Here is a 27,975-nt window from a genome sequence, read left to right as displayed (position 1 = left end):
TAGTAACATCAAGAACCGGGTTCAAGTGCATGGTTTCCACAGTCCTTCCAGGCCAGAATCATGGACCCCATCCAGTAGAATGTTGGATATTTACACAGTGAAGGCACATGACCTGGCGACACCATCCATCAGCACCAGATAGTGATGAAATCACCCATCAGAGCCAGCAGAGGGAATACCTGCCTTTCTCCTGTTCTTTTTTCAACTTGGGGGAAGCTAAACCCAGACAGCACATCATAGTAAAGGAGTCATGTCTCTGAGCCCTGCAGATCTCTTAAATAACTGGAATTTTCAGGTCATGTATTTATAGACTTTTAGATCCGAAGAAGACCTTAAGAGAGTATTCCAGTTCAATCCTTTGATTTTGCAGTAAAATGAAGCACAGAAAAGGGAAGTCCAGTCTAAGGTCACAAAAACAGAGAAACAGCTGGGGTGAGAACTCAGGGTCCTTGGCTGTTTTTTCTCCAGCTGACCTTAATTCGAGTAGTCTCATTTCTAGATGGGAACTACTGGCTTCAATTGAAGATTTTTAAGCCCCATCTTTTCTTAATGCACAGAGAAAGAGGAAGACACTGGCACATTGTAAGTACTGAATAATTGGGTTGGTTGGCTTTTGCTTTTATGGATTAATCTTACTTTATGCAACTTAAGAAGGTTAAACTCATGGGACTTCCTGGGGTCCAGTGGCTAAGACTGCACTCTCAATGCAGGGAACCTGGGTTCGATCCCTGGTCAGGGAACTAGATCCCACACACAGCAACTAAAAGATCCTGTGTATCACAACTAAGACTCAGCGCAGCCAAATAAGTAAATTTAAAAAAAATTTTTTTTTAAAGAAGACAATTCAAGTAATGAATTTCTCTCCTTATTCTCTCCAATGAGGTGATCAGAGGTTTGAATTGCACCCCACTGTCCCATTGCAAATCTGAGTGTGGATCTGACATTATAATATGATGTTTATTGAATCAAAGGAAAGACTTTTTGAGGAAGACACAAAGACTTAGAGTAATTCTGTTTTAAGCTTCTGGAGGCATGTGAGAATCTTCTTTGAAGGAAAGATGCTGTCAACACTTGAGCATATACAAACGTCCAGGGAGTTAGAACACAGCACAAATACTTCCTACACCTATTTCAAATATATGATTAAAACAGACATGAAATGATGCTAATTGCCTATTAGCCATTCGGGCCTAGTAGTTTTGAATTTGCTTATCATCATGATTATAAATCATATTTTTATCAAAATCTTCCAATCCATTCAATGTTCTTCCAGTCACCATCCTGAGGAGTAACACCTCTGTCATCCTGAAACTTTCACAGATTCATGTTCTGCAGGGCAAGTTCCATCATCCATGGAATCCCCAGGGTAGCATAAGAAGACTCCTATGGGGCTTCCTCTTCAGACCCTCAGAGACCAGGGTTTACAGTTTTCTGGTACACAACTGACACACTAGGAAGGAACAAAGGAGAACTGATTGAAGGGTCTTCCTACAGCTCAGGACTCTGTGCCACATCCCATCACTGCCAACCACTATCCTCAGACCAAACACCACTCTGCAGTCCCAGCTGTGGGGAATGCCTCCAGGACAGGACCCCATGATATCCTGGTCATTCATTAATTTTCACTGTACACATTCCATGTGTCAAGCACTGTGGCGGACTCTGGAGGTACAGGGATGACCAGATACAGAAGTGGTCCTTTCTCACATGGCACTCACAGTTCTTCAAAAGCCCAACTGGCTCATGGATCAGCTGCTCATGAAAATCCATAGCAGGGATTTCCCTGCTGTGCTGCAGCATAGCCAAGGCACTTGGGTTAGAATCTTTGCTTGCGTCCAGGGCTTCAGAGGGAGGGGCTCATCAGATCACTGACTTCTGCATCAGATCACTGACTTCTGCATCAGAGGGTTTGCAAGGAGCCAACTTTGCAATCTCTGTGAGCTTACTGGGAGCCACGCAGCATCTCTGCTCTCAGAGAAGGCGGGTTTGGATTACTGTCAGCCTGGAGGCCATGGTGGGAAGGTTCTGGGCTACAGCGAGGTTAGTGCACAGTTGTAGGCATCCTTGCTGCCTGGGAGCCTCGCACATGGTCTGTGTGTGTCTCACCCTGAAGCTAAAGCTATTGCAAAACTTGAAGAGCCGCCTGACTGGAGACCCACCCGCCTCCCTCACCCTCTGTGCTGACTGCAGATCTGCCTGTCTCCAGGGACTCTCCTGTACCTTCCCCCTCTGAAACCCAAAACAGCTCTCAAATTTCCTGTCAAATACCCAGGAGGAGATCCAACTTGGGTATCAGGAAGAGTCTGGTTCTGCTAACTCAACAGAGGCTGCAAATGCCATTGGAGAGTGAGCGCAAGGCCCACTCGGCCCAGCTCAGAGACTGGGCTGCTTCTGAGGCTCCGACAGTGGACGAGTCTGTCCTGGCACAGTCTCCTTTCACCAGCCTTGTTTCCCACAAGTATCACACAGGGACTTCCCCGAACGATTCCAAAGACCATGGTGTTCACTGCTTCACACACCTCCAAGGCAGTAAGCAGTCACCACACAGGGCACTCAGCTGGTGTCCACAAAGCCTGCAATGTCTTCCAGGGCACCTACGCATCCCTGGTATCAGCATGGCACAGGGTCATCACAGAACAAAAGTGCTCCATCTCACAAATTCATTTTTTTCCCTCTCAGTCTCCTTAGTACCTCACACAGTGTGTTTAACAAAGAAGGGTCTCCAAAATGCCACTGGTGGACACTAAAGATCAGGCTCTTCTGGAGTTTTATCCATTACCCTCATCTTTATGAAAATAATGGAATCAGTGGGTGATAAGTGCATCACACAGCCCTCCTTCCTCTCAGGAGGCCCAGCCCAAGCTGCAGCTTTAAGGGGATTCTTGTTATCTTCCTGCGAGTTGGAGGCGGTGCCTCATGGCAGAAGGCGGTGCGGACCCATGGCTTCCCAGCCTAACACACAGGAAGGCTGAGAGACAGCCTAACATCTCAGCCCTCCCCCTGCAGCAGAACTTTCCCCAGCCTGTGGCCCCACCTCCCTGGACTGCGAGGCCCTCGTACCAGAGTGGTGAACTTGTCCACACAGGCATTGCGGATCTTCTCCGGGGTGGCAGGGCTATCTAGCCGGAAGAGCTCCTTAATCTTATTATCTGTGTGCTGAGCTCGAGCCGCGCGGATGGCATCCTTGATGGCAAAGAAGATGGAGGCGCCCAGGAAGAGGGGCGGCTCCCCGACCGCCTGAGTGGACAAGAGCAGAGCAAAGACAGGGAATCAGGGGAGGGCCAGCCTCCACAGCAGCAGGGCTGGAGACCCCGGGGACCCCAGAGCAAGGCAGGAGCTCAAAACTAAACAGGGACCGAGAACAAGCAGTCTAATAAATGATTCCTCCTTGTGGGCACATGTCTTTAAAATTTCACTGTGTGATTTTCTCTGACGACACCATGCGAAAGTTGTATAAAGCATTGTATTTGTATAAAGTTGTACACAGCATTATATTTTACAGACAAAAAAAAAAAAATCTGATCCTTTCCTCATAGCAATAAACCTCAGGGAATAATCTACCTGCAACTCTGTCACCAATATTTACAGTCACCATAATTATACTTATAAGTTGCTGAAACAGAGGCATCATGACCAACAGGATGGAAACTATTTTCTAGCAAAGGTGGTTTCATCCCCCAAATCATAGATCAGAGACTGCCCATAACAGAGTCAGCAGGGAGACTTGTTAAAAATGCAGGCCTGGGCTTCCCTCGTGGTCCAGTGGTTAAGAACCCACCCACCAATGCAGGGGTGGGTTCCATCCCTGGTCTGGGAAGATCACACGTGCTGTGGGGCAACCACACCCATGCAACATAGTCACTGAGCCTGTCCTCTAGAGCCTGGGCACTGCAGGTAGAGAGCAGCCCCCACTCTCCACGATGAGAGAAACCCCACGCAGAAATGAAGACCCAGGGAAGCCAAATATAAATATATATATATATTTTAATGCAGGTTTAAGGACCCTACCCCAAGACTACTGAATCAAAATTTCTAAGGGTGAGTCCCACGGAGCTACCTTTCTATCCTGAGCCCCCAGTGACCTGACGCGTGCTAAAGCGTGAGAGCCGACGGCAAGGGCCACAAGTGTTCCAGGCCCTCCCACTGGCAAGTAAACTGAGATGTGTCTTGTTGATTACAAATAATTATCTGTCTTCCTTCTTAGACCAACAACTGTATCAATCAGTTTAATGAATTTTATTAACTGTTTTTCATACTTATTGGGGACATGGAGGAAACAGAGGGTAGTTATAACCATCCAGGCATGCTGATCAAGGCTTAAGGTCTAGTGGCGGTCATTGAAGGAGGTGAAAGTGTGTGCACAGGGGAATGGGCTGATTCTCAAGAGACGACAGGGGTACAGGACCTGCGAGAGCATCTCTGGGACCAAGCCTCAGGGATGCAGACCAGAGACGTGGGTGTAGGTCAGGACTTGACCTGTAAGACTGACCTAAGGAATCCCTCTGAGTACACCCCGAAAGCTGGCTTAAATGACAGGGAGGTGGTGTCATCCTCAATCCAGTGCCCTATGCTCCCAGACGGGTCTGCTTACCGCGCCCCTCACCCCACCTCCAGCCCCGCCCGCTCATCACCTGCCCCAGGCTCCTGTCCGGCCTCTTTCTCTCTTCCATGCAAGCTCCCTGCAGACCCCCATGGCGGGTGGTTTCCCACAGTGCAGATGGGAAGGCGGCACAGGCCCAGGGCAACGGTACCTTGGAGGCATAGATGGCCTTCTTGTTGGGGCAGTCGCGAAGCAGGGACACCCTGAACTCCATGGGGATGCTGCCAAACGCAGGGATCTTGTAGGTGCTGGGGCCGCGGGTGTGTAGGCTCCCCTCGGGGGAGTAGTGTAGCTCCTCCAGGGTGAAGAGGCCCAGGCCCTGGACAAATGCCCCTTCCACCTGCAGGACAGACAGAAACCATGGCTACCCTGCCTCCCGCCCCCCATCCAAAGACAGGTGCTGCTTCCCACAGCAGGCACCAAGCCCCACCTGCCCAGGGGAACTGGAGAGAAGCTGAAAACAGCCCCCTACTGCTTCCTTCCCCGGCTCCTGCCCCAGCCTGGGATAACCGATCTGGGCCGTTGCCAGCATTGGTGTAGGCAGAGCAAAGGCAGGGACACTGATATCGGTTTCAGAACTTGTCAGCGGCTCCAGGAGGGGGACAGGCAGTGGTAGGCGTAATTTCCTATGAAACCTACTTCAGGGCCGATGCAGAGTTCCTTCCATGATGCCACAGAAGAAACGGCACTCCCGAGCTGAGAAGTGAGCTCGTGGGGTAATGGTGGCTGAGGGTGTCCCTCAGGGGACCACTACCCGCCGTATACTGAGAGGGACCATGCATTTTGGGGCAGTCCCACAAGACAGGTTCGATCTCTGGGTTGTGAAGATCCCCTGGGGGAGGGCATGGCAACTCATTCCAGTATTCTTGTCTGGAGAATCCCCATGGACAGAGGAGCCTGGCAGGCTACAGTCTACGGGGCTGCAAAGAGTGGGACACAACTGAGCAACTAAGCACACAGCACAAGACGGGACTTTCTTGGTTAGTAGACTCCAGGCTTTTTGAACTCCCAGTCCTGCCTGCCCTCTGGGAGAAGATGGCCCCTGCTGCAGCTCACAGATCTCTTGAAGGGCACATGCCCTCTGCTGGCCCACGTGTCTGCTCTCCCAGCCTCACTGCTCAGAATCATGGTCTGTGGCACCATCACAGTTAAACAAGTGTGTTCAGAGGGAGACTAGACACTGAGCATCTCTGCATCTGCTATGCCAAGCTCAGTGCCTGCCCATAGGAGGGGCTCCCCACACTGTTGTTCAATGACTTACAAAACAGATTTATGACTTAAGTTTCTATGTACTCAGTGATTGTCCAGTTTGGGGAAATACAATGAACCTTTTCTACTGCATGTTCAATACATCGGTTCTTGATTCCCCCCCCCCCCCCCCCCCCCCCCCGACACTGTTCTACCTGCTCTGCTCAATATTCTCATATTTTCCCAAAGTGACTTTCTTCCAGCCATCCCTTTATTCCTCTTGCTGGAACCTGGGGTGGACTCTCCACAACCTCAGGCTTGGTAGCATTTACTTGCTAGAGAACAACAGCCATCATCAGTGGAAGAGGAATAAAGAGGGAGAAGATGCCTCTGCCCTGAGACCCCACTGCCTGCACATCGAACTCAAATTCAATCTTCACTCCCCTCGGTGCCATGTGTGTGTTTGAATATTTAGTGTTCCCACTGCCCATCAGCTAGGTTTCTGCCGTATGAATGCCCTTTTCAAGTTCATCCATGTGGATTTGTCTTCTGCCTCAGGAACTGGGTGGACTCTCATCCACTAAATCCCACTCTCAGGGGGACTCACTTGGCACCATGCTCAGACCTCCTTAAAAATAACAGCAGGGGAGACAGTGTGGCCAGGGATCCTAGGAGGCAGTGGGGCACAGCAGTGGCCTAGTCCCTCACCACCCGGATCCCCCACGAGTCTTACCTGTCCAATATCGATGGCAGGGTTCAGACTGGAGCCAACATCCATGACAATGTCTGTGCGGAGGTTCTAGAATGGATAGCAAAACAAAAGCCGTTTGAGAAGAAAGGGATGTATGGAATAACAGACGGGTCATGGCAACCCTTAGGTTATTAAGAGCAACATGAATAGTTCTTTCCCAAGCAGAGCGCTCCAGGCACCCTCAGGCAGCAGTGTGAGTAGGAAGGGCAGGCACGCAGCTTCCTGGGGCTTTGAACCTGAGTCCAGGTCAATCATGTAAGAAGGGCACTGACAAATTACATTCTGTGGGCTGGATGCAGCCCATCCCCTGCTTTTGTGGAACTTGTGAGCTAATAATGGTTTTCATGTTTTTAAATGACTGACAAAAATAAAAAGAATATGTTGTGACGTGAAAACGATATGAAAATCACATTCCAGGTGCATAAATTACTTTTTGTGGGAACACATCCACGCTCATCTCTTTGCATACATTCCTATCTATTTTCCGACTACAAGATAGAGTGGAATAACTGAGGCAGAGTCTCTGTGGCCCAGAAAATCTCAAATATTTACTTTTTGGTTCTTTACAGGAAGTCTGCCAAGCCATGACTTAGCACACTATTTTCCCAACCAGAAAGTTCATTCCTCTGCTCTCTGTATTACAGTTTTAGATGTTTCTCTTTTCCCCTTTCATACTAACGTTTTGCAAACTTCTCACCTTATGATCCCCTGTCAAGCAGTCAATTTCCACTTCTGAGCAAGCCACCCCGTAGGTGAAATAGTGGAAGGCATTCCCTGAGTTGGTCTCAAAGCTGTAGCCCAGGTTGGGAGTCCTGGGGAGAAAAGAAAATATCGCATATGAATAAGATGGACATGTCCCCCCTCCCATAAATCTTAAGACCCTGAAGGCTTTATTTTTTATTCAGCTGTTCTTTAAAAAGTCGGTGAGTTCTCAGCACTTAGAACCTGTCCGTGAAACCCCTGCATGCCCGAGCATCTTGCCCCTTGTCTCTGCTGCATTTTGCCAATGGCCTTTACATGAATCATTTGCAGAGCTGAGAGGTGCAGGGTCCCAGCATGTCGGCTTCTATGCGGTAGAAACAGAGGTGACAGGTTTGCCTGAGCTCATGGAGGACGTGCAAGTCACGCTCCAAAGGATCTACTGAATTAGAATTAAAGATCTCAGAACCAAAGGTTCCTTCTGGGCTGGCTCCTGGGCTGCTCACCTTTCTCAAGGTGAAAGGTAACAAGATCAGTAACCCATGCCAACACGGGTGCAGCCACCTGGTATTACTCTTCATCTATGGACCCCTCCTAAATTTCAACAGATGATTTGAGCAAAGGGTTGTTAAAAGAAGCAGATATTCTCTGTTACATTTTTTCTTTTTTTTCTATTCCTTTAAAAAAATTTATTAGCAAGTTTATTCTAGCATTTGGTGTTAGGTTTTAGACTTGGTTCATTTCTTTTTTTTAAATTTCTTTATTTTAATTGAAGGATAATTGCTTTACAGAATTTTGTTGTTTTCTGCCAAATATCAACATGACCTTCGTTTTCAATCCTGACTATCTTATGATTCCAATTTTGCATGAGTTACATTGGTTGTGTGTGTGTATTCTGTTTATAGTACTCTGTACCTGAGCTATTCTATACCTTACACAGAAAGAATAATGTGAGCTGATGTGATAAGCATTTGCATGAAAACAAAACCAATACAGGGCTGAGGGAAAAGGCTTCTCCCAAGAGATGGCCATGTTCTTTGACCTCTAACCTTATCAAGTTCATCTGGGTGTTCCCTGATAAAACTCAAGTTCTATAAACACTAACAATGAAACAGGAACTTTTAAGAAAATCTTCATTAGTTTGTGTTTGTATAAGTCAAATATTACATAACCAGGGAGCACTGGCAAAACATTGCTTTGCCCTAAAAAATACATATATATATTTATATTACATATATAGTCTATATATTTATAAATTTTCACACAAGACCTTTTAAAGCAAACATTGAACTATTTTTCACATCCACTGATCCGTGAAAGAAAAGGTCTTAGTTAGATTTCCCAGAGAAAGCTAAAACATTATGGCTAACAGTAAATATGATCATTTCTTTTCACAGCTTCTAGATCAGACAGGCAGGGCCTCTGCTGAAACAGGGTCTCACTGAATTTTCAAGTTCCAGAAGACGCTTTATTCTAAATCTCATTTTGTGTTCCACTTTACATTTTGTAACAAGATCACGTGCTCTAGATCCTCCTCTCATTCTTTTGCAGGAGAGCCTGCTTAAAGCAATCTGACACATAGCACAAAGTAACACACATGGGTAACCCTCAGAACACCAGACGCCCCTGGTTCTTACAGGAGAATGCTGAGAGGCATGGCTGGCAAGGGACCCATTATGTCATAAAAGGAGACAGGTTCAGAGAGGGACCAGTGACCCCCCAAGTGGAATAGTACACTTTAAGACCAGAACTAGAACAGAGGTCTTTTAATACGACAGCTCATGCTTTTGGCACAGAGTTTGGTAAGCTCACGTATTTCAGGGCACCTTCAATACATTGAAGTTAGTGGAAGTCCATTGGAGAGAGAAGCTTTTGGTGGACCTGCTCTCTCCTGACCAAAGGCTGACAGAGTGCAGTGCTGGAGGGGCCTGCAGAGGTTAGGATGACAACTCACTGTGAGAGGGGCAAGGTCAGCCCCTTACTTACCTGTAAAACCCAGTGGCAGACAAGCTCACTCTATCCTGGTAGGCAGCCATGACCTGAGGAGAGGGAATGGCCATCAGGAAGGCGGAAGCATGGCTTCCAGGAACCCCAGCCCGGCACTAAGCTTTCATGAGCTCCTCCTCCTCACCTGGAAGCTGATCAGCTTTTTTTCAACTGTGGCTCTCGCTTCCACATGGCACCTCCTGCTCTTCACCACCACCCCATGCACTAGGCCCTGGTCATCTGAAGCCTGGAGCACCACAGTAGCCTCTTAACTGGTCTTCCAGCTTCAAGTCACCTCCCTCCCTGCCATGTAGCCCAGTCCAGTCAGAGGGATCATCTTAACACACCACACAGTCCTTGTCACTCACCTACTCTAGAGCTTTCCATGATTGTCACTCACCCACTCTAGAGCTTTCCATGATTCCGCATTGTGTACAGAGCCACTGAGCAAATGCCTGACAGTAAGGATTCCAGTCTCCTCTATGGCTTTCAGTAACACACACATCATTGCTACTCCAATCAAAACTCCAGCATTAACTCTCTCCCAATCCTTCTCACCCTTACACTTCTGCACCTTCATTTATGTGCTTCCTCTGCTCTTTCTGTCCAGATCCTTTCCTTCCCTCAACAGTCAGCTCAAGCTTGCCTCTTCCTCCACCTCTCCTTGATGACTCCCTACTCTGGCCATTACAACAGCAACTCTGCACAATGCTCATTCCTTACTTAACATACTAGCCTTGTGTTCTGTTAATAAAGTTGTCCACCTCTCCATCCATTCTATCTCTTTAGTCACTGCAGACAGTGACTTCAGCCATGAAATAAAAGATGCTTGCTCTTTGGAAGAAAGCTATGACAAACTTAGACAGTGTATCAAAAGGCAGAGACATCACTCTGCTGACAGAGGTCTGTATAGTCAAAGCTATGGTTTTTCCAGTAGTTGTGTACGGATGTGAGAGTTAGACCATAAAGAAGGCTGAGCATTGAAGAACTGATGCTTTTGAACTGTATGCTGGAGAAGACTCTCACTGAGAGTCCCTTGGACTGCAAGGAGCTCAAACCAGTCACTCTGAATATTCACTGGAAGCACTGATGCTGAAACAACTCCAATACTTTGGCCACTTGATGTAAAGAGCTGATTCATTGGAAAAGACCCTGATGCTGGGAAAGATTGAAGGCAGGAGGAGAAGGGGATAATAGAGGATGAGATAATTGGATGGCACCACTGACTCAATGAACATGAGTTTGAGCAAACTCCAGGAGACAGTGAAGGACAGGAAAGCCTGGTGTACAGCAGTTCATGCGGTTTCAAAGAGTCAGACATGACTTAGCAACCGAACAACTACATAATAAATTTTTATTTTTTTCTTCCTTCCTTCCTTTCTTCCTTCCTCTCTTTCAACATTCACAGCTCTAAATTTAATTTGTTGTTGATGTAGCTTGCATCATGATCATTGTCAACTACCAAGCACTTTATTATATAAAAGATGCTATTAAGTCCTTTGCAGACACTGCCTTATTTAATGTTCAGTACAACCCTATAAGATCAGTACTATTATTATATTCATTTTACAGATGAGCAAACTAAAGTTTACAGAAAGAATTTCTCTAGGATCTTTACTATATGACATCAAATATATACATAGATAGTAGTGGTAGCAGTAATAGCTTGTCTTTTTCAGTTCAGTACAGACACTAAAGAGCTTTGATGTCCGTCATGTCCCAATCACACTCTTCTGATAAAACCCTTTTGGAGGGTTACCTGCTTATAAGGAACACTAGACTACATGGCCAGGAGATGAAGACAAAGCCCAGGTCAACAGATTGTAGAGACTGTCATTGAAAACATTGACATTGCCTTACAAATCCATGCTAAAACCCACACTATCAAAATCAACCCATATTCACGTGGTATCTATGAGTGTGTACAGGGAAGGACAGGTTGCGTGAGGCACAATAAGATGAGTAGGTCTAGGAGAAACAGCTTATTTTCTTTGACTCTTTTGAGGGAGACTTGTACAATCTGAGTTGGTTCGTGTGTGGTCACATTTTATGGGTTACTATTGTATCCAGTCCTTTCATTGCCACATGAGGGGAAGGTCAAGTGGGGCCACCATTGCATGTTTGCTTGTGGGCGGAGCTGAGTCTCCCACCTGAGAGACATTTCCTGGCAGCTTCCCTCTGAGGGTTTCTGACGTGCAGGCTTCTAAACCAGAAATCAGAGACCTGGGCTCATTCCTCTCATGAGTGCTTGTATCACTCCTAAAATCACAGGGATGATATAAATTTGTGGGTAATGTCTTTTGGAGTTTCCCAGGTGGCTCAGTGGTAAAGAATCTTCCTGCCAAGCAGGAGACATGGGTTCGATCCCTGGGTCAAGAAGATCCCCTGGAGGAGGGTGTGGCAACACACTCCAGGTGCCTTGCCTGGGAAATCCCATGGACAGAGGCGCCTAGCAGGCTATAGTCGCAAGAGTCAGAACAAGTGAAGTGACTGAGCAGGGACACAATGTCTTTATCCCTGTCCCCTCACAGACAAGAGTCTCTGTGGACCCAGACACCAGAGGTGGGTAATGCGGGAGGCTCCTGGGGCAGCCCTCTCAGAAATGGAGCCTTGAAGAAAATCAGACTCTAAGACTGAAGATGAATGGGATGTGGGATGAGTTCTGAGGGAAGAATTCTCAGTGAGGCAGGAGTAGCAGTCACCCCCATCTTCTGATGCTGGGGGCAAGTGAACCCCCAATTCCCTCAGGGCTGTCAAGATCTTGGATCAAAAATTCTCAAGTGACTTTCCTCAACTATGAACGCTGTAGAGAAGGGGGCCAGCAAGGCTGAACATTTGCTTCTCCTGTGAAAGCATACAGACACCTCATCTTCTCTTTGCCTTTGTGACTAGATCCTGACCTCCTCTTCCTTCCCAGGGTCGGGGACACAGCCCTGCTCTTAATTTCTCTTCTGTCTGCAAACTTACCCAGTCTTCCCAGGAGCCATCAGGATTCTTTCTCTTGAAGGGTTCCAACCTTTTCAGGATGGTCTGGCAAGCTTCCTAAAGAAGACAGCCCACATGGCAGACATATCAGTCCTCTGCATTCCCCAACTCAAGCAAAACCCTGAGGTTCTCCAAGCAGTGCTGTGCCCAGAGTGCCACTCAGACAGCCACGCCACCCTCTCAGCAATGTCCCAGGCCCAGGGTAGGAGCCACTGGCCCTTGTGCGGAGAGCACTTCACGACTCAGTCCTAAAGTTGACAAGAGGGGAAACGCTGAGGGATCCCTAAGGAGGTGGCTTCTCCCTTCAAACTCCTTTTCTGATGACATGACCCACCTTGGGGCGGGGGGAAGCACTGGGTCTGACCTGGCTGACCCCCAGTCAAGGTCCAGCTTCGATCCACTGTCTCCTGCTCAGTTCTGCCACCACATGTGTGCCCTCCCAGAATCCCCTGCATTCCTCCAACCCCCCGCCCCCTCCACGCTCATCCTTCCAGGCCCTGATGGAAGCAGTAATGGTTCCTGGGCCCCTCTTCTAGCTTGGTGTCCTCCTGGTGAAGAGAACCAGAGGCATGGCCACTGCCACAAGCCCGCAAGGGAGCCACTGCAGCTCCTATGCGGGGCCTCTGCCGGCCCCCTGCCTTGGGCTGGCCCTCGGCTCGGCAGCCCCCGAGGCTCCTTACATAGATGGCCTGTCCATAGATGTCGGTACTGACGGAGGCGGCCGTGGGAGAGGAGTTGGGCACCGTGTTAGTGCTCGTCTCACTGACATAGATCTTAGAGGTGGGGATCTTCAGAGCTCTGCTGGCCACCTGCGAACAGAGAGGACACGACCTTCCAGGGAAGGGCCTGGCAGGGCTTGGCTGCCTTCTCCCCAAGGTGGGATTCAGATTCACTCTTAACAGGCATGAAAATAATTTCATAAACCACAATTCTACTGAGGCTGCAATGTTCTCACGTCAGTCTGAATCTGAAGTCTGAATCTGAACACTTTATGGAGTGGTTTGGTTGGATTCAAAATATTCATAAACCTGATGGTGATGAATGATGCCTTTTTAAAACTAACCCTGGCTTTAAAAAAGATTCAGCTTGGCCAGTGCCCACAAGCCAAGCAGGTGTGACAACTCTAATCCAGCTCCACTGAGAGGAGTCTCACATATGTGAGGGAAGCCAGTTACCTTTAACACACACCTTACACACAGGCACAGAGCCCTTAAGTGCTGGTGATGGAAGTGGCCCGAATCATCACCAATACCTTTGCATAGATGGGGAAACTGAGGCCAAGAGAAGCAGCAGGCTCGCCCAAGGTCACATGTAAATAAGCAGCTGGGCAAGGGCCAGAACCTGGGCCTACCTCTGCTTCTGGGATGTGGCACTGCTCACTTTTTCACAGCATCTTACCTCCCCCAGACATCACGGTGCTGGGGAGGATGGACAATGTCTCCAGACTGCTCACCTGGACCATCTTGGTGTGAAGGCCTTGGCCCATCTCTGTGCCCCCGTGGCTCACCAGCACGGAGCCATCTGTATATACGTGGATCAGAGCTCCTGCCTAAGGGAAGAGAAGAATGCCAAACACAAAATTCAGCAAATCCTAACTCAGTTTAAGGCCCAGGACCAAAAGTACTGGAGCCCAGGAAAAAGAAAACCAGCAGTAGCATTTTGAATAGAAACCTCAGACAAAAAAAAAAAATCAAAGTAGTATACATCTCATGATTTAATAATTTAGACCTTCAGTAGTTTGCAAAACTTTTAAAAAATATATCTCTCTGTCACCCATCCTCAGAGGGAGGGCAGTCATATATGTTTGTTCTGCTTCTCTAGACAAACAGATGGGATTCAAAAGGCAGAGCAGCTGTCCATAGTCCAATAGTCAGGAAAATAATAACTAGGCATTGACCCCAGGTCAACTAGGGATGTACAAATTCAATTTCATTTAAACAGCAGAGAGTTCCTCTGCTCAGCCCTGCTCCCATGACAGTGTGTTCTTGTGTTGTGCTCAGTCATGTCTGACTCTTTGGAACCCCATGGACTGTAGCCTGCTAGGCTCCTCTGTCCGTGGACTCTTCCAGACAAGAACCCTGGAATGGGTTATTTCCTACTACAGGAGATCTTCCCCAATCCAGGGATCGAATCCGTATTGCTTGTGTCTCCTGCATTGGCAGACAGATCATTATTACCAATGTGCCACTTGGGAAGTCTTGCAACAGTGCAAACAGAGGGGAATGAGACCCCAGAGCAGTGAAGATGGACAAAATTATACAGAGCAATTACCTGATTTAGAAAAGGAATTGTGAAGCTTATTCCAAATTTGGTAGGAATTATGCACAATCCTCTCTTTTTCCAACAATTCTCCCTAGAGGAAAGAAAAAAAATCCCATAGTAACTTCTCCACCATATTCATGTCAGATTGGACATGTTTTATGCAATATCTTTGTAAAATTGGAACAAGGTGTCCTTGGAAGCACCCACTCAGTCTTCATCATAACTGAGTTGTGCTTCGACTGGGCAGACAAAGTGAGAACAGTGGGCATTTGGGTTCTAGATCCTCCAGTGGAGCTGGAACAAAGCCCACCCTTGAAAGTGTGGACCTTAAAGAGTCATCACTCTGCTTCCCTGAGAGGGATCAGGATTGGGTCAGAGCGGTCTGGTGGTCTTGGACTGTGAGGACGCCAGGGAAGAACTGTGGCTTGTTGCTGATAATACTTCCTCTGTGCTGTATATTTGCTTATCCAAGTAACTCTGTGAGAGAGAGGCCAGCACAATTATCCCCACTCTGCAGATGATGAAGCTGAGACCCAAGGAGATGGAGTGACTACGAAGGTCACATTTATAGACTGATGTCAGAGGCAGGCACATAACTATGGTGTTCTTAGTCCTGGGCCAAAGCATCGTCTGCCCATAGGGCAGACAAACGTGTGAAGATGGACCACACTGCTATGATCCTGAGTGCTGTGACTCGGGGGCCCCTGGGCTGCAGAACATTTCAGGATCTCAAAGAGATGGCTATGGATGAGTCAGCAAACGCAGCAGCCTTCTCAGTTATCTAGTAAGTTATTATTCTTGAGTTCAGCAAAAAGGCTATAAAATCTGAAACCCTAGAGAACCCCAGAAATGGCAACCCACTCCAGTGTTCTTGCCTGGAGAATCCCAGGGACGGGGGAGCCTGGTGGGCTGCCGTCTATGGGGTCGCACAGAGTCAGACACGACTGAAGTGACTTAGCAGCAGCAGCAGCAAAGAACCCCAGAACGTCGGGCTCCTCCCCCGCGGCGCTTACTTGTTGAACTTGTCGACCTCACTCTTCCGAGCGTAATACTGAGAGCTCTTCAGGCACTCATCCCAGCACCTGGGCACGCTGAACCCCTCAAGTCTCTGGTTGAAGTGGGTCAGGTCCCCTTCTTTGTACAGGTTCTTCCGCCGCACCTTTCCAAGCAGAGAGACGCTGAGGCCGTGGCCGTAGCAAGAGACCAGGGGAGCGTAACCGGAAGTGGAGCTTCCCGCCTCTCCCCAGCGCCTGCCCATCCTCTACCCCGACGGAGATGTCCAAAATCCAAAGTAGGCTAAGCCCCTCTGACTTGTTCCTCCAAATTCCCAGCTTACTTCCTCTGCAGGCAGCCCACAGGTCACTGCAACTTCGCTCATCCAGTTCTCGGCAATGAACAGAGCCTGGGGCCCCCCAAAGCCCCGGAAGGCCGTGTTGGAGGGCAGGTTGGTCTTGCACAGCCGCCCAGTGCCCCGGATGTTGGGGATTTTATAGCAGTTGTCCATGTGGAATAGAGCTCGTTCCATTATCTGAAGCACACACAAGAAACCAGATTGGGAGAGACCAGTGCCTATATCTCATTGGCTCCTCAAAAAAGGAGGCGAGCTTTCAGCGTCTGCACCCATCCCTGCCTTTGCCAGCCCCAGTCAGCCGCTCTTCTGTGGGCCCACAGTGGTTTTTTTCCTGGGATATCACAGCAGTCTCCTTAGTGCGCTCCTGGCCTGCGTCTCTTCCCTCTAATCTATGCTTCGTACTAAAAGGTAAGATCATAGCAAGTCAAGCACTTGCTTCAGAGCGCCACTTGTTAACACCACAGTAAAATCTGTATATCTTTAAGTGTGGAATTGAGGACACTTTCTGACCTTTCCCCAGTATATCTTTTATCCTCTTTTCTGATAGCCTGTTACTCTCACTTCACCTTAACGCCCCTCCCCACCATATCCACCTGCTGAAATCCTCATTACGGCTCCCACATGAGGAAGCCCCTCCCAGATCCTCTAGTTGGAATTGATTATTTGCCTCTTTTAAAAAGTTGGTGATTTTATTCCCATTAAACTTGTACCACAAATAGTTCTAAGAACCTAATGCTTCCATAAGTCATGGAATGCAAACCGGCAGCCCCTCCTTCCACTCCCCGGAAGCAAACACTTACTCCGTCAGTCGTTTACATTGTCTTCCACTTCTCTAAATAATGTGTTTACACTTCCATTTCTTGACTTGTTCAGTTTTAGACTTTTATACCGTTTTCCCATCATGGGAAAGGAGGATTTAGTCCTCCCTCCCCCACCCCCGCCGCAACCCTCTTTCTCTTTGTACACACCGGCCTCTTGTCTCCCACCACCCCTTTATAGTTATATATTGATCTGATTAACAGTCCACTTAATAATTCTGTAAACATCACTTACAGTTGAACCTTGGAGTTATGCTAGAACTCCAAGCATAACTCCAAGCTTCTCTCTTTATTGATAATATTTCCCCCTTGGAGCTAATAATTATCTTTACTTTTTGCATTGGCTTTGTTTTCTATGCACATATTTCTAAAAAACTGTTTTCAATATGTTCAAACATATTCGATTTTCTATCAGGTCTCATCTTTTTGAAGACATTGTTTCTGGAGTCTTCTGACCAACTTTGATTTAAATTGGCTGCCCCAGGCATCTGTGGTGGTGCTTCCCTGGTGGCTCAGATGGTAAAGAGTTTGCCTGCAGTGCAGGAGACCTGGGTTTGAGACCTGGGTTTGATCCCTGCGTTGGGAAGATCCCGTGGAGAAGCAAATGGCAACCCACTCCAGTATTCTTGCCTTGAGAACTCCGTGGACAAAAGAGCCTGGCGTGCTACAGTCTGACGTCTGTTCAGCTGTCACTCACGGGTTTTCCCCTCACATTCATCCCAGTGATTCCCTCTGCCTCTCTCCACATTGCACTTTCCTCTTTCTAGATTTCATGTCTTCCCCTTTCTTAGTTTTACACCTTCATATTATTGGAGTACAACCTTCAATATCTTTCCAAAAAGACTATATAAAGAGGTACATTTTTGAGAACTTGCATGTCTGAAATGTCTTTATTCTGCTTTCACTTTTAATTCATGATTTGGCTATATATAGAATTCCAGGTTGGAAATAAATTTCTCGTTTACCCTCAGCATTTTGAAAGCATTAGCTCGCCAGTATTGAGAAATCTAATCAACACCTTTCCAATTCTTGGAATGAGTCCTGGTTTTGTCCTCCCTGGAAACTGTGAAATCTCCTTTGTCCCCAGGTTTTTGAAATTTCACAATAATGTAAATTAGCATAAGTCTATTTTCTTTTTTTTAATTTTAAAAAATATTTTAAATTTTTATTACTTTACTTTATTGGAGGATAATTACTTTATAAATATTGTGATGGTTTTTGTTATACATCAATATGAATCGGTCAAACTGATGCAACCATTATGGAGAACAGTATGAAGATTCCTTAAAAATCTAGGAATAGAACTACCATAAGTCTATTTTCCTTTATTGTGCTGGTTCCTGGATGGGCTCTCTTAGTCTCAAAATGTATGCCCACCAGTTTGGGAAAATTTCTTAAATTCCTTCTTAACAGTTTTCCTCCTCGCTCTTTTTTCTATTCTTTCTTTCTGAAGCTTCTATTATTTGGCTCTCCTGGATGGGTCCTCAGATTTGCTTGTATTTTCTCTACTATTTTCCCCATTGTTTCCTCCTTTTTAAGAGAGTGTCTTCAGTTTCTTTCAACCCTTCCACTTTCACAGTATTAATTCACAAGACTTCATTTTTATTCTTGGACTGCTCAATTGTAATAGCATTCTGTTCTTTCTTTAAAGTGTAATGACTCATCTCTTTGATGAGCTAAGAGATAGCTTTTATTTGTTTGTTTCATTTTGGCTTTAGTTTGCTTCCCCATTTATAGTCTCTTTCCCACAGGTTGCTTTTCAGTCTTAGTCATCCTGGATGATTTTTATGTGTCTCAATTCCATTTTTTGCTTTTCCTTAGTACTTTGTCAGTTGTACTTATATTTCATTTTGTCTTTTATTATCTGTCTCCACCATATTGTAACCTTCTTGCGGGTGGAAACAGTGTTATATTCTTTATGTCACCACCCTAGGGGTTCAATAAACGTTTGCTGGATTGAATTTTAACACTTGTAAAATCTTTGGGGATAAGCCCTGTATCTTTCTCAACCTGATTTTCCTATAACATCAAGAAGCAAGTTTTATAGTTAGTAAGACTACTAGCAATGTTTTCTTTCCAGAACAGTTTCTTATCCTAGATCTGAAGTATAAAGTTTCCAAATTGAGCCAATTAGAGAAGCCCTTAGCATGTCCAAAGTGGGAATAATAGAGAACTTCCATTTTTCTGAAATTTCTTTTTTACAGGAATCTAGGCAATGGCAACCCACTCCAGTACTCTTGCCTGGAAAATCCCATGGACAGAGGATCCTGGTAGGCTGCAGTCCATGGGATCGTGAAGAGTCAGGCACAACTGAGCGACTTCACTTTCACTTTTCACTTTCATGCATTGGAGAAGGAACTGGCAACCCACTCCAGTGTTCTTGCCTGGAGAATCCCAGGGACAGAGGAGCCTAGTGGGCTGCTGTCTGTGGGGTCGCACAGAGCCGGACACAACTGAAGTGACTTAGCAGCAGCAGCAGCAGCATACATATATAACTAATATAGTTATAAAGTTAAGATTTAAAAAACTTAAAGATAGTACCATCAAGGTAACTTTGTTAATCTTCAAAATGACAAAAATCTGTGTCATATGAGAAGATTCAAAGCAGCATTGTCCATAAAAACTAAGAGTTGAAACAGCCCAATTGTCCATCTACTGGTGAATGGGAAACAAAATATGGTCCTTTCATACAATGGAATCTTCTTCATCAATAAAAGGGAATAAAGGAATGATCCATGCTATAACATGGACCTCCCAGTCACCCCAGGATGCAGGGGCAGGTCTGACATACACCGTGAGAGAGGTCCTGGCTGTTCCCGGCATTGCTGTAGTGATCCACCTCCAGAGCCACAATCTTCCCTGTCTTCATGAAGCCAACCTGGTAAAAAGGAGAGTGAGCTCTCAATAGTTCCCTTCCTTTGTCTGTCTCTAACCATCTCTTCCCCTTAAGCTACTTGGAAAAAAAAAAAAACAGAAAGAAGAAGACATCACACCATGAAATAAAGGAGAACTTCAGAGATCCGCAGACTTCACAGGTAAAGAAGAAAGAACTAACATCTCCCACTGATGGACCCTTCTCCCTGCACTCATCCTTCTTCCTCTCTGCTCCTGGCTTCGGTTCTACCAGCAGAAGTGAGGAGGTAGAAAAGAGACCATTGGTCATGACAGGTCAGGGAGGGGAATGTTGGGAAAAGAAACTAGGAGAGAAACCAGAGACCCCCTTCATAGCTTTTGGGCAGCAGACAGCAATAGTTACAATTTGCACAGGCATGAACATGCTTTCACATCCCCAGCCTCGTGTGCCCTAGCCAAACAAACCCTGACAGGCCATTTCATGAACAAGGAACCTGAAACCTCCAAAGACGGAGTTACTTGCTTGAAGCCCATAAGAATTTGGGAATGAGCAAACAGTTTCTTTTGGTAAGTTAAGTCATGGAATGAAGTCAGAAGAGGCCAAAGAGGAGCTCTTCAAAGCCAGCTTGTGCAGACAGAAGGCTCCCAGGATTATAGCACATTAACATTAGATCACTTTGCAGAATGGATTTACCCCAGGTCTGCTGATAAATCATGTTTGAGCCTGAGTGGACAAAGAAAAGATTTGGACCACAGCAATTTAACAGAAGTTGTGTATAGCAACCTGGGGCATCTCCTGGGGGCTGGCCTGCATTACCTTCCTATGTTGCTGTTGGCTGATTTGAATTTCTCTTCTTGCTATTTCTTCTTTGAACTTCATAGGTTATCATGACAAAAGTTAGAGTATATCCCAGGATCCCTGAGTCTTCATCCCGTTTCCTAAGCGGATGACACTGCCCACCCAGCACAACCCCTGACATCTAGAACCTTGTATCTGGCCAAGAAGGGGTGTCTGCCACCAGTTATCAGCATATCCTCATCACGATCCAGCATGCAGCGCACTGGGTGTCCAGTCCTGGGGGAGACACCAGAGGGTGAGAAATCTCTACAACAACCGAGCCCGGTGAGTCTCAGGAATAAAAACTGCAAGGAAGCCTTCTTTCTCCACCAGGGCACTGTGCTGGACAAGGTAGAGGTATACGGGTGTGGGTTATGGGACGTGGGCTGTGTCCCATCACTCACAGCCAGATAAAGGAGATAAGACATGGACACAATGAGCTAGGTGATACTGCCTTCACCCCTATACTCAAGAGTTCTATAAACAGAGGGCTGTGCAAATTCCAAGCAAAAGCTATCTACTTTCCAACAAAGGAAACTCAGGAAGTCTTCCCAGCAGAGGCAGCCTTATTTTCCTCCCCAGAGCCCATTGGAACTCACTTGTATGCAGCCAGGGCCACAGCCACAGTTACTAGGGTGCTCCGGGTCTCCTTCCCTCCAAAGCCTCCTCCCATTCTCTTCACTCGGACCAAAATCCGGTTTACTGGAACCCCCAACATTTTTGCAACAAAGGACTGTGGGCAAAAGAACAAAATACTCCCAGTGAATGCATCACCAGGACTTTCTTCATGCTTGACCCAGAGCCTGCCTGACACACAGAAGCCTAATTATTGCTGTGAATTCTGAAATTCCTTGATTTGAGAATCCCCCTCCTATCCCAGGGCACCCCTTGGGTAGTGGTGCCAGGGTCCAGCACACATCAATTACTGCACACTGAGTTCACATACTTGTTTACTTGTTTTAATCAGAGGGGTGAGCAGCTGTTCACAGCATACTATCAGGGTCAAAACTCATTCCATTTAGCCAAGAACTGGTGGGTCATGAGGGTAAGACCAGTTGCCAAAAACACTGGCAACCACTGTCATGTTAACACACGATAGAGAAATGAGGACCAGCTGAGCCCCTGCAGATCATCTCGTGGTCCCCGTAGCTCTCATTAAGCTCAACTCCTTCATTTAACTGATGGGGAAACTGAGGTCAGATATGATCTGACCAAAGCAATACAGCACTGGAATGACAAAAGCTAACACTTTCTAGGCTCTATCCAAGTTTTAAAACTCATCTAAGCATTAAAACATCCATGCCAGGCCCTACTTTATAGATGAGAAAGGTTATATAACAAGTTCAGTCAAACCAACTTGTTGGAGACAGGGCCTGGCTTCAGACTACCACCCTCACGTCCCCTCCTGGACCAGCCCACGTCTCCCTCTCCCCTGGCCCCTTGCTGACCTGCTGTACTCCTACCTGGGTTTTCATGGGATTCTGTGTGGATGCAAAGAGCTCCATCTCCCCTGCCTCGCCTTTCGGGACAGCAATGGTGCAGTGAGTCTCCAGGTAGAAGTGCTCTTGGCCACCAATGTACAGCTCACCTGGGGAAGCAACAACACTCCCCACAGTGAACCCAGTGCTGCAGAGGTAGTGAGTTTGCTTACGGAGAGAATGTACTTGTCCAGGGCCCCGGGCAATACCAACAGTCCACAGGGAATCTTTCAGTTCCCTAACCAGGATGGGCAAGAGTCTCAAAGTCTAAGCCATCTGGCAGCCAAACCCCAACAAAGAAACCAGGACAACACTGAAATATGTCAGGTGTGAAGCTTTCGTCTCACTGCAATCAGTGGAAATCAAAGATTTTTAAACTAGCATTGTAAACTTTTTTAAAAAATAGAAAAGGAGTTAATGAATGTGATTGAGAAGCTAAAAATAAACTGCATCTTCCAGAGCTGAGGCTGTCAGGCCACTTGGAGAGCTGACTTACTAGTTACAGCAATGCACAGAAACCGATGTAAGAAACAAACCCCAAAGGGGTCTGATCAGTAGCCTTGCCCTAGGATGTGCACTCTAGACCTAATTGCACAGTGAGGGAGGGAGGAGGTGGGGAGAGAGAGCACTAGCTGTCAATGGGTGAGGACTGACTTCATGCAGATGGGGAGGACGAGGATTCTGTGCAGCTGGAAGCCTGGTGGACCCAAGGCTAGCCAGACATCTGTGATTCTTATGTTCTCTAAACAGTCTTCCAAATCCAATATGCCATCTCCAGAATCACTTAAGTATGTCCGGTCTAGAGACAGGAGAGTGGAGACTAAGATGCCGATGTTCCTTCTTTCCCAGCCACCTGTCTAGTATTTTTTACAAACATCGGAGAGACTCTTCTGTTAAGAAATGTCAGGAAATCACTTCCTTGCTGCAGGGCTCAGGTACATCTCTTAAATTTCACTCAGAAACCAGGGCCACCCCATACCCACCGTTGCATGGTGCAGCCGTACCTGAAACCACATTATCTGCTTCTGAAAACCCCTTCTTTAGGTCTCCTTTCTCAATCTTCAGCTCAGATCCATAAAAAGAATTATTTTTTATAGCATCCTAAGGATTAAAAAGAAATTTCAATGACTTGACTTTAAAGGATGGAAGGTGAGTTTAAGGGGCTGGGGAAAAGAAGCTCTTGAATGATTACTTCTTTCTCCTCGTGTAAGTCACACAGACATCTCTATCAGTATTTTACGCAGACTAAAAGTAAACTCAGTTGTAACCCAGGGTGTCCTGTTTCTCTGTTTCCTCAGATATAGACACACAACCCTGGTTCTTGGGGAAAAGCAAAGAACCTCTCAAGAAACCAGTTGAAATTGGAAAGGAAGAACTCAGTCTGGCCGTTGGTGGACTGAGTCTAGGATCACTATGGGGGAGGATTCACAGGATCACATAATCACAGGACTGGAGATTTAAAAGCCTGTCTGGGAAAATCCCACCTGCACCTCACATCTCCTCTAGAGGATCTTAATAAAGGTGCCTCCAGGAACAGGAAGCGTTCCCCTCTCCAGCCAGCCCATCCCCCAGTTACCTCAATCGTGATAATGGCAGGAAGATCCTCGTAGGTGACTTTCACCCCATGGGCAGCTCTCTGTGCATGTTCTGGGGTGTCAGCGACCACAGCACCAATGATGTGCCCAACACAAGTCACCTAGGAGCAGGGTCAGACCATTAAAGAACATAACACAGTCCTCATGAAGCTAATTATTTTCGATTGCTCAAAACAACAAGGGAAGTCCTGCCCCCATAGTTTTCTAAGGAACATTTAAGGAATGTCCTGGGACCATTTCATGTTCTTATCCTACTACTGGGGGCTACGTGCTTCTTCCTAAGTGTTTAGAATGAGCAGAATTGGAATAGGACTTGGAGATAACCAGTCTCAGAATGGCAAACCTGCATCTCCAGGGCCAATTCTGAGTGCAACCCGTTGAGAAGCTGCTCAGGATAAAGCGTGGTGATTGATTAGTGATGTTTGCCACAAGCAGCAGAAGGAAAGCAAGGCACCATGAAGTATATCTGTCCACTCAGATCCACACAACACCTTTGTTCTTCATATGAAGAGATGGAAATGAAGACAGCAAGATCTAAATTGGCTCATTACTGGACCATAACTAAGTCTTAATCTCTGACTTGTAGTATTATTTTCTTTCTACCACTCCACTCTTTTTTATCTTCTCTTTCTCAGATTTATACCAAAAGTTTCTCGAAGGCAGCAATCATGTCCCATAGTTCATCTAGATGCCCCAAAGCAGTAGTTCTCAAATACTGGTTCTTAGTCATGATAGTCTATAAGCCAGTTTTTTTGGTTGTTAGATTTATAAACTAATTAATAATTATTATTTTATTTTCATTGAATGAATTCAGTTTCTATTTTAAAATCTTCATGTATCTCCTTCAGGGATATTTCCCAACATCATCCCCAAAATTAACAACAACAAAATATTGTCCAGCTCATCACTTTGGAATATAATATTTCTTGACAATAGGAACCAATATTTAACATGTCTGTCTCTCATAATTACCTCTTTAGGACTCAATTAAGCTCTTGACTTAGCTGGTTAGCATAGAGGATGTCCAACCTGGACAACTCTCACTAACGATAATTATGGTTTTAGAGGCTCTTGAAGTTTGTAAAGCAATTTATCTTCTATCAAACACTCTCCTTTAGTTCTAATGACTCAGGGTTGTAGTTTTGAATTCTCTTCTTCATGTTTACCTCAGTAATCAGTTGAATTTGTCCTTAAGCAACACCTACTCACTGTCAACTTGCAACATTTGATCTGTACTGGAATTATAAAATGACTATCTGAGAACTATCCAATAAGTATACAGGTTTTTGTAGCACCTGCCTTGAATGCTTAATTTTTTTTTTTGGCAGAACTCCATGTATGGTTGAAATCAATAGTTAAACTCTCATGTAAGTGAATTATCAGTTCACATAGTGGTAGTATAATTGTAATTTTTATTCTGTTTACTTTCTGCTTAATGTATACATCAATGTATACAATACATTCTGCTTAATGTATTTTTATTTCCTTTTAATAAAGGAGCTTGATATTGTACCCTAAGAACCTGATTTTCAGTTAAAATACAGTCACCAGCCTTTTTTTAATGCCACTCTGGCATGGAGTCATCCTACCATGTCTGATATTAAAAGCAGCAGCTATCGATTAAATAAGTAAGTACATCTTAAGTTAACAGTGCTACCAGGCTTATCTCTCCCTTTACTGATTGTCCCAAATACTGCCCAATTGGATGATGGCCACAATATGTGCAAATGCATAATCTTTTCAAGATTAGGAGTCTGAAGAAATGAACACAAATTAAAGCTTAGATACTTATTCCACTGACTTCATATTTTTTTAAAAAAAAATCCAAGATATACCTTATCCTTCGCAAAGACTGTCTCATCATTAAAAAGTCCAGTTTCATTACTCCCAGGAATATCATCAGCAGAGAGAAAGCAAACAAATCCTGGCACTTTCTGAGCTTCTGAAACATCAATGGACCTGCAAAAAGGAGTGTGAGGAGTCAGGAAGGAAAACTGAAGTGAAAGACCTGTCACCTGAGAAAGTGCCAAACTATGCCACACCTCAACCTTGTGTATCAGTTATTTATTCCCAAAAGATTGTATAGTAGAGAAAAATCTCTGAAATACCTTCAACTGTATTTTGATACCTTATAAATCTTGCTCCTTGTAGTTACCCATCCAATAGAATCCATCCCTTTGCAGGAAGAACAGATACTATCATCTATAAGAGAGATCTATATCCTTGAAAGGTCCACTGATAGAATTCAAGGATCCATGAACTTAAATGGGAAAACATTTTCCTCTTAAGAAAAAGATGACCCATTAACCAATCAGATAACCTTAGCTTCTTTTGGACAGGGTTTCCTTCACCCTAATTCTTCCCCTTTCTCCCTCCTATCCTATCCTATTTGGCAAATGCTGCTTAAATACCATTGTGGAGGCCATGAGCTGAGTGCTAGGGGGGATATAAGATGAATAGGACAAGTCTGTCCCCATAGGCCCTGTTCTGGTCTCCACATACAAGGGAACCAAACAGCATTTACTCCGGAGAGCTCCAACTAACACCCACATCATAGTTAATAACCATCCAGAATCAGCACATTAGGGCTCTTGCTATACCACTCAGTTTCCTTACCTGGAACATGGGGATAATATTAGGACCTGCCTATAGGGCTGTGGAGAGGAATAGATAAAGCATTATGTATAAAATGCTTAAACCAGGCTGCAGCAAATATTGTGTGATATGAGTATCTATTCTTATTATTATCATCATCATCTTAGAGGTAGCAATTCTTGCCATTTGGGCTTTCAAAGTTTAATAAACAAGTACAAGTGACTGTTTTCTGTTGGGTCCTTTGTGGACACTATCATTTTAAATATGCTATTATACATGGGGAAAAAGAGAGCTTTTCAAGAGCTTGGCTTGACAAGGCCAAGGTCAGTTTGCTAGGCACTGGAACAGAAAGTCAATGCCAGCCGTGCTAAGGCCTCCTTCTTCCCTTTAGTGCTGACTCAAGTTTTCCTGAAGATTTGTACTGAAGTTTAGCTCAATATCCACAGTGTAGATTTAAGAAAGGTCTTTCAGCAGCTCCTCATCACTTTTTGGGCCAAGTGTAACATCCCTGGTCAGCACCCCTAAGGCTTTCCTGATCTGGGCCCTGACTATGTCTCTATTATCATCACCCCACCCTCCCAGGCACCACTGAGCCCCTCTTGTATCCTGCTCCTCTCCTGTCTGGGTTTAACACAGGTCGCTGTGCTCCTCTCTGGACCAGGAGGCCCTGGAGAAGGCTCATTGTTGTGGCACCTCCAGTGCTTGGCGGGTACTCTCAGCGCCCTCCTCCCCAAGTGTTCTCACTGCACGCACTTGATCTTGGCATGGGCCCGGGTGCTGGTGACCAGCCGGAGGAACAGCTCACTCTCGTAGCGAGGGATGTCGTCACAGTATACGGCCTCCCCAGAGGCTTGCATGGCAGCGGCCAGGTGGGGCAGGGGCCGGCCCACTGTGTCCTCCTTAGACTGACCCTTGGGCACCTCCTGGAACAACATGGTCACCGGATTCAGAGGACACTGTTCCTCTATAGGCCCTGGGGAACCGTGGAGAGCTTCAGGCCAAAGCAAATGTGAGAAGTGAGAAGGCAGAGGCAGGAGAGCACAGGGGCAAGGAAACAGTAGGCAGGTAAGAAGTCACTTGAAGAGTGGTCACAGTATCACTGTACAGTCATCAGCAGCATCTGTGGGGGACTGGGTCCAGGACACCCCCCAGAGAACAAATCTACAGGTGCTCAAGTCCCTTCTATAATATGGTACAGGACAATTGGCCCTTTGTATCCATGGATTCCACATACACAGATGAGGGCTAACTGTATACAGGAACAAACAAAACAAGGAGCCTAAAGGTCCATTTGTTGAAGGTTGGGTAAATAAACTATGCTATGCTCACAGGATGAAAAATATACAATTGCTAAGAGATATTTTTGAAGAATTTTAATTAGAAGGAAATGCTCATGTTAAGTGTAAAAACAGGACATACACTATTGTATGTGTACATGTAATGATTCAAATCCTGTTGGAAAAACATGATAAAATGCAAATATGTCCATATATGCATAGGAAAAAAATGGAGAGAAGTACAGAAACATATTGGCTTCCCTGATAGTTTAGGTGGTAAAGAATCTGCCTGCAATGTAGGAGACTTGTATTCAATCCCTGGGTCAGGAAGATCCTCTAGAGAAGAGAATGGCAACCCACTCCAGTAGTCTTGCCCAGAGAATCCCATGGACAGAGGAGCCCGGTGGACTACAGCCCATGGGGGTCACAAAGAGTTGGACCCAACTGAGCAACTAACTCTCTCACTGTCTCACACAAACATAATAATAATTTTCTCTTGGAGGTAAGGTTTGGTGTGATTTCTATTTTCTTCTTTATATTTTTCTATATTTTTCAAAATGTTCTAAAGTATATTCAGTTTAAAATAAAATTCTGTTTAACGTGTTTTTTTCAAAGTAATAATCATGATGGCTAGTATTTATTTAGAGTTTACTATATACTGAGATTATCTGAGTTATTTACTTTTATTAACAAATTGAA

At 45.7% G+C, this 27,975-nt stretch overlaps 1 protein-coding gene across 6 annotated transcripts in view; it reads right to left on the bottom strand.

The window, feature by feature from the left end:
- Window positions 1–938: 938 nt before the first annotated feature.
- Window positions 939–27,975, bottom strand: part of XDH (xanthine dehydrogenase) — a 69,324-nt gene continuing 42,287 nt past the window's right edge. For all 6 annotated transcript variants that reach the window (XM_060412324.1, XM_042246315.2, XM_027966969.2 and 3 more), the window contains exons 17-36: window positions 26,753–26,922; window positions 25,240–25,363; window positions 23,386–23,505; window positions 22,814–22,910; window positions 21,795–21,919; window positions 20,931–21,064; window positions 20,481–20,568; window positions 19,432–19,518; window positions 15,808–15,999; window positions 15,485–15,630; window positions 14,481–14,562; window positions 13,663–13,758; window positions 12,890–13,018; window positions 12,192–12,266; window positions 9,225–9,277; window positions 7,237–7,351; window positions 6,522–6,587; window positions 4,752–4,940; window positions 3,061–3,237; window positions 939–1,450 (exon numbers count right to left, since the gene is read on the bottom strand). In XM_060412324.1, coding sequence (XP_060268307.1) covers window positions 1,400–1,450; window positions 3,061–3,237; window positions 4,752–4,940; window positions 6,522–6,587; window positions 7,237–7,351; window positions 9,225–9,277; window positions 12,192–12,266; window positions 12,890–13,018; window positions 13,663–13,758; window positions 14,481–14,562; window positions 15,485–15,630; window positions 15,808–15,999; window positions 19,432–19,518; window positions 20,481–20,568; window positions 20,931–21,064; window positions 21,795–21,919; window positions 22,814–22,910; window positions 23,386–23,505; window positions 25,240–25,363; window positions 26,753–26,922 — 2,316 coding nt within the window. In that variant the 3' untranslated portion in view covers window positions 939–1,399. The remainder of the gene's footprint in view (window positions 1,451–3,060; window positions 3,238–4,751; window positions 4,941–6,521; window positions 6,588–7,236; window positions 7,352–9,224; window positions 9,278–12,191; window positions 12,267–12,889; window positions 13,019–13,662; window positions 13,759–14,480; window positions 14,563–15,484; window positions 15,631–15,807; window positions 16,000–19,431; window positions 19,519–20,480; window positions 20,569–20,930; window positions 21,065–21,794; window positions 21,920–22,813; window positions 22,911–23,385; window positions 23,506–25,239; window positions 25,364–26,752; window positions 26,923–27,975) is intronic.

The sequence above is a fragment of the Ovis aries genome, chromosome 3 (genome assembly GCF_016772045.2).
Source record: "Ovis aries strain OAR_USU_Benz2616 breed Rambouillet chromosome 3, ARS-UI_Ramb_v3.0, whole genome shotgun sequence".
Taxonomy (NCBI): Eukaryota; Metazoa; Chordata; class Mammalia; order Artiodactyla; family Bovidae; genus Ovis; species Ovis aries.
This window is presented reverse-complemented; position numbering and strand designations above follow the sequence as displayed.